At 39.2% G+C, this 12,432-nt stretch overlaps 1 protein-coding gene across 1 annotated transcript; it reads right to left on the bottom strand.

The window, feature by feature from the left end:
* Positions 1-533: 533 nt before the first annotated feature.
* Positions 534-3,437, bottom strand: LOC143885153 (chitinase 2-like). The gene is made up of 2 exons (XM_077389178.1): positions 3,265-3,437; positions 534-1,560 (listed from the first exon to the last, which is right to left on the bottom strand). The coding sequence occupies exons 1-2, from the start codon at positions 3,323-3,325 to the stop codon at positions 719-721; spliced, it is 903 nt and encodes a 300-aa protein (XP_077245293.1). The 5' UTR covers positions 3,326-3,437; the 3' UTR covers positions 534-718.
* Between the last annotated feature and the right edge of the window lie 8,995 nt (positions 3,438-12,432).

A 12,432-nucleotide genomic window follows, 5' to 3' on the forward strand; every position in this document is an offset into this window, starting at 1 on the left:
CCACTGTTTTTAGGGATCTCTCATGCTATCTCCACTCGTGCCCTCTTAAATATGATTGCATCCAAGGCAATCATAGTCCAGAGCTTGGCTAAAAAGAAACTGAATGGAATGCAGGGGCGAAAATGTCACTGAGGTAGAATTAAATGAGTCAAAGTGCTGGAATCTGTTTCCCATCCCAATAGGTAGTATTCTGATTCCACCCCGGTCGGAATGAAATTTTTATTGGAAAATTTTAAATTAAATTTTTTATTTTAATTTTTTTCCATTTTGTTTCCCAGGTAACAAGAATAGAAATCTGATTCTGATTCGGATTCTGATTCCTGATTCCCATATTCCAAACCCAGCCAAAAAGTGCAGTTATTCCAATAGCATCATCAATAACCAAAATAAAGAACTTAAAATGTAATTGGTATCCATAGCGAAAATAAAGTACTTAGTTAATGAATAGAGAATTTGCTAAAACACAAGGTGGCCGGTTATTCCAATAGTAACAAAATCCAAACAGATTAAGTATTCCATCAGTATCCAAAACAAAACTAAAAATTCAAATATTGAATAAATAATTTGATTCAACACAAAGAATCTTCTCACAATTACAAGAAATCACATGAACAACCCTCACCTTCCCTTCACAAGAAATCACATGAACAACCTTCACCTTCCTTCCACATGAATTAAAGAGAAAGAATAAAATGTTCCACACAATCCAAGAAAACACCTAATAAGAAGATGCTAACAACTCTTGTGATTTCTTCTCATATTGAAACCCCAATTTCTGAGACTCATCTGCACACCATACAAAAATACCCCCAAGCTTCCTTTCCCTCTTAAGCTCTCTACAAGCCTCAAAAAACCCATCATTAGGCCCTAAACCCCCACTTCCATCACTAATAAAACTTGCCAAAATCTCACCCCCTCCATAATTAGCAGCTTGCTCATGGAAGAAATGGACAAACTGGGTTACACTAATCCCCTTATCATAAGCATAAAATTGGAAATTAACATAGTCTATAACATGCCCATATTTTCTCCATAGTGCTAAATAATGACTCTGAACTTGATCATCATTGAAAGGTGCAATAGAGGCAAAAGAGATTACTCTATCTTCCTTGAGAGTCGTTATCAGCTGTCCAATGCACTCTGCGAATGTGTCGGGACCCGCGATGAAGTGTTCATAATCAATATCAATACCATCTAAATTATATTTTCTGATGATTTTGGTTAGTGAATGAACTGCATTATTAACCCAAGAAGAAATTGATTTTGGATCAAAGGAGGCATTTTTCCCATCACCGACGGTGTCTCCTCCCAAACTGACTGCAACTTTCACGTTCTTGTCACGATCTTTAATCGATTCTATGGCCGACGGGCCGAGATTTTTAGTTTCCCAGAAGATATTAAATTTTCCGTTGGTCGGCAACGTAGAATTCCCATGTGAATAATCAATGGCAAAAGAGACGATGAAGTGGAATTCCACGTCGGGATTTATTGGGACGTCGGAGAGCTTCACCGATGAGGATTCGGCGCCGATGTACTCCCGGAAAAGATTGGAGTTTGCAGCTACAAAAGGCATAAGAAATTGTTACAGTGATTTTTTTTTCCGTGTAAATGTAACATTTGAATTTAACTTATTTATTTGATAAAAACTGATATGAACTTTGACATATACAATACTAGCATTCTTGGCCATGCTATGCATGGATGTAAAATAATGGGCCCCATCCGATCAAAATATGAGGTGTAAAATGGTGGAGCCTGATGTACCAGGGCGTCCTCCCACGCGACCGACGGGAAGTCGAGAAAGAGGCGCCGTCTCAGAGAAGAGATAACTCTTCTTCGCCATATCCCTAGAGTACACTTGGAGCTGATAGAGGGCGGAGGCGATCGCCTCTGCAGGGCCCACCTTGCAGATGGGCTTAGGTGGAGATCATGGGACCCACCTCATTAAATATAAAATGATGTGCCCCACTGATCATGGGTTTGAGACTTTGAGTGGTCTTGGTGAGACCTACCTGTCAAAATATGGTGTAAAATGGTGTGCCTCACTGGTCATGGGTTTGCGTGGAGTTGGTGGGACCTACTCTATCAAAACATGCTGTAAAAGTAAAATGTTGGGCTCCACCCACTCCATGCATGGATTTGGGTGGAGATGGTGGACCAACTCATGGGTATAAAAATGGTGGACCCCACCATATGCAAGGTCCTATCAATAAAAACATTATGAGTAAAATGGTGGCCCTTGATATACAATATTGAAGATTTTATATGGTGTACGCGTTTAGCTGAGCATTAATCAGGGTGCATGCCGGCCTTGATGTTAATTTGGTCCAAGAACACCTGACTTTACGAGAGGCTTTGTTTGGATATCATAGTCCAACGTAGGACGGCAACTATGCTCTACTACGCGCGTACACATAATTTTGTTGCAGCATTGTCCTCCAAAATGATTGAATCGACCTGCTTATCTGGATCCCACCCCACAGTTGCCACATTGGAGGTTCACTTCCTAAAACTAGGCCTGCAACTCGGGCCGGGTTGGGTTCAGCTAGGGTTGAACTGTAGCCCAACAGAAGATAGAATTTTCTCAACCATAACCCCACCCAATCCGAGCCTCGGGTTGAGTATGTTCGGTCCTAGCCCAACCTGCCTCTAATAATAAGGGTGCAACTTGGGTCAGGTCAGGTTGGGTTGAGCTTTTGCTAAAAAGTGAATTGGAATAAACCTGATCCCAACCTGATTTTATGGTAAAAGCTCAACCCGAATTCTCAAAAAATTGACCAGAGTTGCACCCCTAGCTTCTAAATCTCTCAATGCTAACCCAACCCGTCAAACCTTTTTTTTTGTCAAATCAGGTTGCGTTGAGCTAGGTTGGTACCAGGTAAATAAAACCGAAGATTTTGAAAATCAAGATAAAATTGGAGCATGGAGGTCGGGATTCGGTTGGGTCCGGTTGGGTTGCCCAAAGCCTCGACCCTAACAAATCAGGCTGGATTTTCCCAATGCTAACCCAACCCAATTCGACCTAAGGAAATGCCAACCCGAGCTGAAATCAGGTTGAACCTGCTTGGTTTGGGTTGTGCCTGACCCCTGTTGCAACCCTACTTGAAACTAATCGGTTGAGGCCCTCGAACATAATTAGGCCATCCCCACATGTGATTACCGTCGGATCAAGATCAAGTGGTTGGTAGTTTCTTAAAGGCTGAAAATTCGGCCCAACACTACTTCTCATTCAAACAAAAGTAGGGGATGTGAAAATTCACTTACCATTGCATGAGGAGAGAACGAGAGCAAAAAGGGCTCCCAATATGAAGTTGGAGGGCTCCATTTCTACTTGCTTGAATGAATTGAATCTTTGGAGCTTCAAGCTAAGCCCTTTTATAAAGAGAAGGGAGTGAAAAACAAGATCCAAAGACAGTTGGAAGTCTCTTGTTAAGGCCCTTCAATTTGAATGAGTAAAAGGAAGTGGGGTCCTTCAATTTTCACTTCTTTAACCAGAAAATAACAAAGAACTCCACAGCTTGCCATGCGTAGGATGCATACATAACTTGAAAGTTCCAAGAAGCTGCTCTAGTGATGTCACAAATATTTGTCTCGGAAATTTCTAGGGATGGGTGGTCCTTGGGGTCCTTCAATTTTCACTTCTTTAAACAGAAAATAACAAAGAACTCCACAGCTTGCCATGCGTAGGATGCATACAAAACTTGAAAGTTCCAAGAAGCTGCTCTAGTGATGTCACAAATATTTGTCTCGGAAATTTCCAGGGATGGGTGGTCCTTTTATATATATATATATATATATATATATATATATATATATATATATATATATATATATATATACATGAGGAAACGGTTGGTGAGCTTAAGCTCACTATACTAGTAAAAAACCCCGTGCGATGCACGGGCCGACAAAGAGCTGTACGGACCACATCACGGGTTGATCCAAACCGTCAATGTGATGGAACACAACATAAATAGGTTGTGCCCCAAAAATCATTTTCATAGGCTGATCCTAGCCCTCCAATTTATAGAGGTTTCCATAATCTGTTGTTCCTCTTAAATCGACTGGTTAAGATCACCGTATAGATTTTTTATTAAAAAAGCATAAAGGAGAGGGGTAGGATTGAAATTATTTGGCTTTAATGGGTGCCTTTGTTAAAAAGCATAAAGGAGGGGGTAGGATTGAAAATATGTGTGTTGAATGGGGTGCCTTTGTTAAAAAAAGTCAAACAGAGTGATGTGTAATTCTACAAAAAATTCTCTTATTTTCTCTTCTAGTATATATATATATACTAGTAAAAAACCCGTGCGATGCACGGGCCGACAAAGAACTGTACGGACCACGTCATAGGTTGATCCAAACCGTCCATGTGATGGAACACAACATAAATAGGTTGTGCCCCAAAAATCATTTTTATGGGCTGATCCTAGCCCTCCAATCTATAGATGTTTTCATAACTCCTCTTAAATCGGATAGTTAAGATCACCCTATAGATTTTTTTATTAAAAAACTATAAAGGAGGGGGGTAAGATTGATATCATATGGCTTTAATGGGTGCCTTTGTTAAAAGCATAAATGAGGGGGTAGGATTGAAAATATGTGAGTTGAATGGGTGCATTTGTTAAAAAAAGTCAAAAAAAGTGATGTGTAATTCTCATATAATTTTCAAAAAAATGAAAAAAATTCACCTCTTTTCATCCCAGCTTATTGTAGTGTATATATATATATATATATATATATATATATATATATATACTATTAAAAAGCCGACAAAGAACTATACGGACCACATCACGGGTTGATCCAAACCGTCCATGTGATGGAACACAACATAAATAGGTTGTGCCCCAAAAATCATTTTCATAGGCTGATCCTAGCCCTCCAATCTATAGATGTTTCCATAATTCCTCTTAAATCGGATGGTCAAGATCACCCTATAGATTTTTTATTAAAAAACCATAAAGGAGGGGGGTAAGATTGAAATTATATTCCGCGAAATCCAGCTGGCTAATTTCATCTGACATTGTGGTATGCATTTCGCTTAAAGGACTGTGCGTATTGAGCATTACATGGCAGTGAGAAGCTAATTGGAAATTGTAAACCAAAGTAAGAAGAGTCGGACAAATTCCTCTACAGATTATAGAGAAAAGGAAACATCCACGTAAAGCCCTTTAATAGTTTTAGAGTTGAAACCCAAATATCCACAGCCATATAGGACAAAATATGTAAAGCCAAGAACCAAGTCAATAAAAAAAATTAAAATGCAGTAACTATAAGCCTGAAAAGCCCCCAAAAACACAATTATACAGTACATGTATTCAAGAAAGAATAAGCATGCCTTTTTGTGCCATATCTTACTCCTCATCCTGGGCTTGACAACCCCTAGAGTCAGGATGTAATGATCCATCATTAGTCGTTAAAAACATAAAACATAGTCCAGCTGAAGAATGGAAATAATGTAGTTGAAGTACGGAAATAAATGAAACTTGAGAACTCCCCAGCCGATGAACGAAGAGAGCCCGAAACCAATCCTTGAGATAGATTTCGCAAGAGTTAAGATTAGAAATTGTAAAATCACCTTTCATGTTGCAGAAATCTCTGCAAATCCAGCCCAAGTCACTGATTCCCGTAATCAATCGCCAAAAGAATAAGAAGAAAAAAGGGAATGTAAATCTAAAGAGAGACCAGCTAAAATCGAATAAAAAAAAAGAAAAAAAAAAGAAAAAGAAAGGCAAGGGAAATGCATTTGGGTTGCCCATAGAAGACCAACTTGGCAAAAAAAAAGAAAAGAGCACGGCTTGGATTTGAATACAAATGGGATGAGGGTTTGGTTGGACTAGGCAAACCGCACTGCTGAAAAATGAAAAAGAAAAGAAACCCAAACCCCAAACCCCAAACCAAAGTAAAAAAATATATATAAAAAGAAAAAAGAGAATCACAGATTATCCAAACTGGTTCTTAAACAGATTTAGAAAATTACATTGCAAACCCTAAGAAATTCATATAAGATAAAAGGGGAAAACCCCAAACTAGGAAAATAAAAAGAAAAAAGAGAATCACAGATTATCCAAACTGGTTCTTAAACAGATTTAGAAAATTACATTGCAAAACCTAAGAAATTCATATAAGATAAAAGGGGAAAACCCCAAACTAGGAAAATAAAAAGAAAAAAGAGAATCACAGATTATCCAAACTGGTTCTTAAACAGATTTAGAAAATTACATTGCAAACCCTAAGAAATTCATATAAGATAAAAAGGGAAAACCCCAAACCAGGAAAATAGCATACAATAGGGGAGAAAACCCAAAATAGAAGAACAAAGATGATAGATCATAAGGGTTTTACCTCACACATACAGGGAAGATGATGAAAAAACTAACCGTGGAAACCTTAGAAGAACTGGAAAGTGCAGAATCAAACTACAAAATCAGAAGAGGAGAGAAAGAGACGTCTGTGAGTTCCAGAGAGACCTCTTATGGGGTTTTAATTTTACATTAAAAAACCATAAAGGAGGGGGGTAAGATTGAAATTATATGAGTTGAATGGGTGCATTTGTTAAAAAAAGTCAAAAAATGTGATGTGTAATTCTCATATAATTTTCAAAAAAATAAAAAAACTCTCTTCTTTTCCTCCCAGCTTATATATATATATATATATATATATATATATATATATATATATATATATATATATATATATAGAGAGAGAGAGAGAGAGAGAGAGAGAGAGAGAGGAAACTGTTGGTGAGCTTAAGCTCACCAAACTTATGGTGAGCTAGCTTGCCCAATCACATGGGTCCCACATTTTCGGGAGTGATCAAAACCATTCATTTGCAAGGCCTTAACATAGATAGGGTCTGTAGCAAAAATAAGCTCCATAGGATCATCCTAACCCCTCCATTTGTGGAGGACAAAAATGGACAGACTATGTAAGGGACTTTCAAATGAATGGTTTGGATCATCCTAACAAAGTGGGCCCCCATGTGATTGGGCAAGCTAGCTCACCATAAGTTTGGTGAGCTTAAGCTCACCAACAGTTTCCTCATATATATATATATATATATATATATATATATGAGAAAACGGTTCCTACACATATGTGTAGAGAGTACACACTAGCTTAAAATACAGTGGGGGCCCACATTGTTTGGGTGATCCAAGCCATCCATTTTAAAGGCCCTCACATAGATAGGGTGTCTACAAAAAATCAGATCCATAGGATCATCCCAACCCTACGATTTGTGGAGGGAAAATGGATGTCTTTAAACCTTCACAAATTAGTCCATTTTTTGCCTCCACAGTTCGAATGGTTAGGATGATCCTATGGATCTGATTTTTTATGGACACCCTATCTATGTGAGGGCCTTAAAAATGAATGGTTTGGATCACCCAAATAATGTGGCCCCCTCTGTATTTTAAGCTAGTGTGTAGATAACTTATCTACACATATGTGTAGGAACTGTTTTCTCTCTCTCTCTCTCTCTCCATATATATATATATATATAATACTATATAGCATATAGCAGAAGAGAAAAGGGAGAATTATTGTCCATTTAACACGTCAATGTGGATGATTTTGACATTTTTACCCCTCCCCACATATCTATGTGAGGGTAAAATCGTAATCTACATCCGCAAAGTACCGACACAGGTACCTGTCTAATGACAATTACGGAAAAAAACTACCAAGAAGAGGTAAAGACATATGACAATGACGAAAGAACTACTTTATATTACTTATGCATGACACTTGTAAAATATTGACGGATTTCAGGCACCCGAAGAGCAACAACATTTATGCAAACTTCTATCGATTGGAGGGCTAGGATCAGCCTATATTGATTGGAGAGCTAGGATCAACCTATGGAAATGATTTTACGGGCACAATCGATTGATGTTGTGTTCCATCACATGGACGGTTTGGATCAACCTATAAAGCCACATAATTTCAATATTACCCACCTCCTTTATGCTTTTTTAATAAAAAAATCTATAGGATGATCTTAACCATCCGATTTAAGAGGAACAACATATTATGGAAACCTCTATAGATTGGAGGGCTAGGATCAGCCTATGAAAATGATTTTTGGGGCACAACCTATTTATGTTGTGTTCCATCACATGGACGGTTTGGATCAACCTATGATGTGGTCCGTACAGTTCTTTGTCGGCCCGTGCATCGCACGAGGTTTTTTTACTAATATATATATATGTGAGAAAAGTGTTCCTGCGCCGCTGCTCAGATAGCTTATCTAAGCAGCTGCTTCAAAAACTCATGTGACCCCCCATATTTTTTGGGTGATCCAAAGCATTCATTTGGAAGGCCCTTCCATGGATAGGGTCCGTACCAAAAATCAGCCATTTAGGATCATCCTAACCCTTCCATTTGTGGAGGGAAAAAATGATCAGAAACAATGTCTGTGGATTTTCCCCTCCACCTTTGATTGGGTTAGATGATCTTATAGGGCTGATTTTTGGTACACACTCTATCCATGGAAGGGCCTTTCAAATGAATGCTTTGGATCACCCAAAAAATGTGGGCCACATGAGTTTTTGAAGCAGCTGCTCAGATACTGTGCAGGAACACTATTCTCTTACTTATATATATATATATATATATATATATATATATATATATATACACACACACACATATAGAGGAAAGTTTTTCTAGTCTGCCGACTAGAGAAGCTTCTCTAGTCCGCCGACCAAAAACACAGTGGGCCCATGTTGTTTGGATGATCCAAAGCATTCATTTGATGGGCCCTATCATAGATAGGGTGTGCCCAAAAAATTAGCTCTATAGGATCATCCTAGCGTTTCGATTTGTGGAGGTTAAAAAAGGACAGTGGAGATTAAAAACACAGTGACCCCACGTTGTTTTAATGATCCAAAGCATTAATTTGATGGACCTTGACATAGATATGATGTGCCTAAAAAATCATCTCCATAAGATCATCCTAACCCTTCGATTTATGGAGGTTAAAATGGACGCGTATAAACTCCACAAATCTGTCCATTTTTCACCTCCACAAATCAAAGGTTTAGGATGATCCTATGTAGCTGATTTTTTAGGCACACCCGATCTATGCCAGAGCCTATCAAATGAATGTTTTGGATTATCCAAATAATGTGGGCGCACTGTGTTTTTTGGTCGGCGGACTAGAAAAACTTTCCTCATATATATATGTATATATATATATATATATATATATAGAGAGAGAGAGAGTTACATATACGTGTAGCTAACTTAGCTACATCGACGGCTTAAAATACAGTGGGCCCACATTGTTTGGGTGATCCAAACCATTCATTTAATAGGCCCTCACATTGATAGGTTGTGCCCAAAAAATCAGCTCTATAGGATCATCCCAACCCTTCAAATTGCTGAGGAAAAAATGGACATATTTGTGAAGGTTTTTACACGTCCATTTTTGCCTCCACAAATCGTAGGGTTGGGATGATCCTATGGAGCTGATTTTTTGGGCACACCCTATCTATGTGAGGGCCCATCAAATGAATGGTTTGCATCATCGAAACAATGTGGGGCCTACTGTGTTTTAAGCCGTCGGTGTAGCTAAGTTAGCTACACGTATGTGTAGCTACACTTTTCTCATTAGGGTTGGCAACGGGGCGGGGCGGGGCCGGATGTTGCATTCCCGTCCCCATCCTGCTTCGGGGATTGCGGGGAATCCCCGTCCCTGCCCCCGCGGGAGAAATCTAATCCCCATCCCCGCCGGGGAAAAAATCTTCGTACAATCTCCGCCCAATGAAATAAGAAATGTGAGAACTACTTACATATAAAATATAAGACAAACTTAAATCATAAGAATATTTTTATGGAAAATGATATTTGCACAACCTCAGTTGTCTTTTCTTCATTAATTTGTTGTGAAAGCCTTTGGGAAATGAAATCATCATTTGATAGATCTTCAAATTTTAAATAAGTTATTTTTTATAACGTAAAGCGGGGTGGGGCGGGGCCAAGGCCCTCCCCGTCCTCACACCGGGGAAATTTTTTACATCCCCGCCCCCGCCCCGAACGGGGCGGGGCGGATCCCCGATTTTCCAGGTTAAATTGCCAGCCCTATTTCTCATATATATATATATACTAGTAAAAAACCCCGTGCGATGCCTGGGCCGACAAAGAACTGTACGGACCACATCATAGGTTGATCCAAACCGTCCATGTGATGGAACACAACATCAATAGGTTGTGCCCGTAAAATCATCTCCATAGGCTGATCCGAGCCCTCCAACCTACAAAGGTTTCCATAAGTAAAAAAGCATAAGGGAGGGGGGTATGATTGAAATTATGTGACTTTAATGGGTGCCTTTGTTAAAAAGCATAAAGGAGGGGGTAGGATTGAAAATATGTGGGTTGAATGAGAGTGCTCTTGTTAAAAAAAGTCAAAAAAAGTGATGTGTAATTCTCATAGAATTTTGGGAGAAATTCAAATAATTCTCTCAAGCCTACCCCCCTCCTCTATGCTTTTTTAATTATGGAAATCTCTACACATTGGAGGACTCGGATCAGCCTATGGAAATGATTTTACGGGCACAACCTATTGATGTTGTATTCCATCACATGGACGGTTTGGATCAACCTATGATGTGGTCCGTACAGTTCTTTGTCGGCCTGTGAATCGCATGGGGTTTTTTACTAGTATATATATATATATATATATATATATATATATATATATATATATATCTACTATAATAAGCTGGGAGGAAAAGCCCAGGCTTTTTTGAATTTTCTCAAAATTCTGTCGAATTAACGCCTCAACCAAAATAGAGAAATGCCTCATATGCCCTCACATTCTCACGCCTTTATGTTTCAAATACCTCCTGTGCCCTCAAATCCGTATCACCTTTACACGTCAGCATTACTCTTTTACCATTAACCCCTTTACTGCTATCTAACATCTATATCTATGAGAAATTATTTGAGGGTAAATTCGTCAATTGCTTTGTCATTTAATACGAAAAGTCCCGACACGGATACCTGTATATAGGGCTGCAACAGGGTCGGGTTGGGTCGGGTTTTTCAAAACCCTGGCCCAACCCTGGAACCCATTATCTCGGCCTTGATCCGCCCTGACCCTGAGTCAAGGCCGAAAAACCTCAACCCATTGCCCGCACTACAGGGCTCAGTGCTGGCCCTGGCCCGCCCTGATTGGGCAGGGCCGGGACGGGCCGACCCTAATTGACCCTAGTGCAAATACCTGTTAAGAGTGCCAAAAATAAAGCAACCACTTATCATATAGAACAAAATGATCAATAAACAGAGAGGAGAACAAAATAAGACAATATGAATTCAACAACATGACGGGCAACAGAGACAATTAATAATAATAATCTAAAGAAACATCAATCCAAGATAATAGAAAACATTAGCAAAAGAAACATGCACAGATGGTTCAATTCTATAATAGAAAACTTAGGGTCGGGCCGGGTCAGGGTACCCGAGGCATTAACCTAGAACCCGACCTGACCTGAGTCAGGCTCTAAAAAAATGAACCCTGACCCGCCCTCAGGGTTGGAAAATCCAGCCCTAACCGTGTTCAGGTTCAGGACGGGTTAGGGCTGACAGGGCCAAACTTGATCCCCTACCTGTATATGACAATTACGGAACAAACTACCAAGAAGAGGTATAGACATATGACAATGACGAAAAAGCTACTTCATATTACGCATGCGGGACAACTTGCAAAATATTGACAGATTCCGGGCACCTGAAGAGGAACAACAATTATGGAAACCTCTATCGATTGGAGTGCTAGGATCAGCCTATGGAAATGATTTTACTGGCACAACCGATTGATGTTGTGTTCCATCACATGAACGGTTTGGATCAACCTATAATGTGGTCCGTACAGTTCTATGTCGGCATGTGCATCGATTGGAGGGCTAGGATCAGCCTATGTAAATGATTTCACGGGCACAACCGATTGATGTTGTGTTCCATCACATCGACGGTTTGGAACAACCTATACTATGGTACGTATAGTTCTTTGTCGGCCTAGAAAACTTTTTCTTTTGCATTTTTTTCATTACTTGGTTAGTGGTTATGCATACTTTTTTGCTTATTGTTTCTATATATTTTTAACTATTTTTTTGTATCATATTCCTTTTTTTGCCGTGTCGTGCATCGCACGTCGGGTCTTACTAGTATATATATATACTACTATCTACTACTATAAGCTGGGAGGAAAAGAGGAGAGTTTTTTTATTTTTTTGAAAATTACATGAGAATTACACATCACCCCCAAACACATAAATACCTCTTATGCCCTAAACTTCCAACGCATCTAAGTGAGAATACCTCCTGTGCCCTTAAATTCCCACGACCTCACGTCTTCTTCTTCTTTCTGTAAACCTTTGAATTTCAGCTTAGCCTTTCCCTTTCAATTGAGATTCTAATGGGGTT

Source organism: Tasmannia lanceolata, unplaced genomic scaffold (genome assembly GCF_043159265.1).
Source record: "Tasmannia lanceolata isolate RefF3 unplaced genomic scaffold, GAP_Taslan_0.1 ptg000002l, whole genome shotgun sequence".
NCBI lineage: Eukaryota > Viridiplantae > Streptophyta > Magnoliopsida > Canellales > Winteraceae > Tasmannia > Tasmannia lanceolata.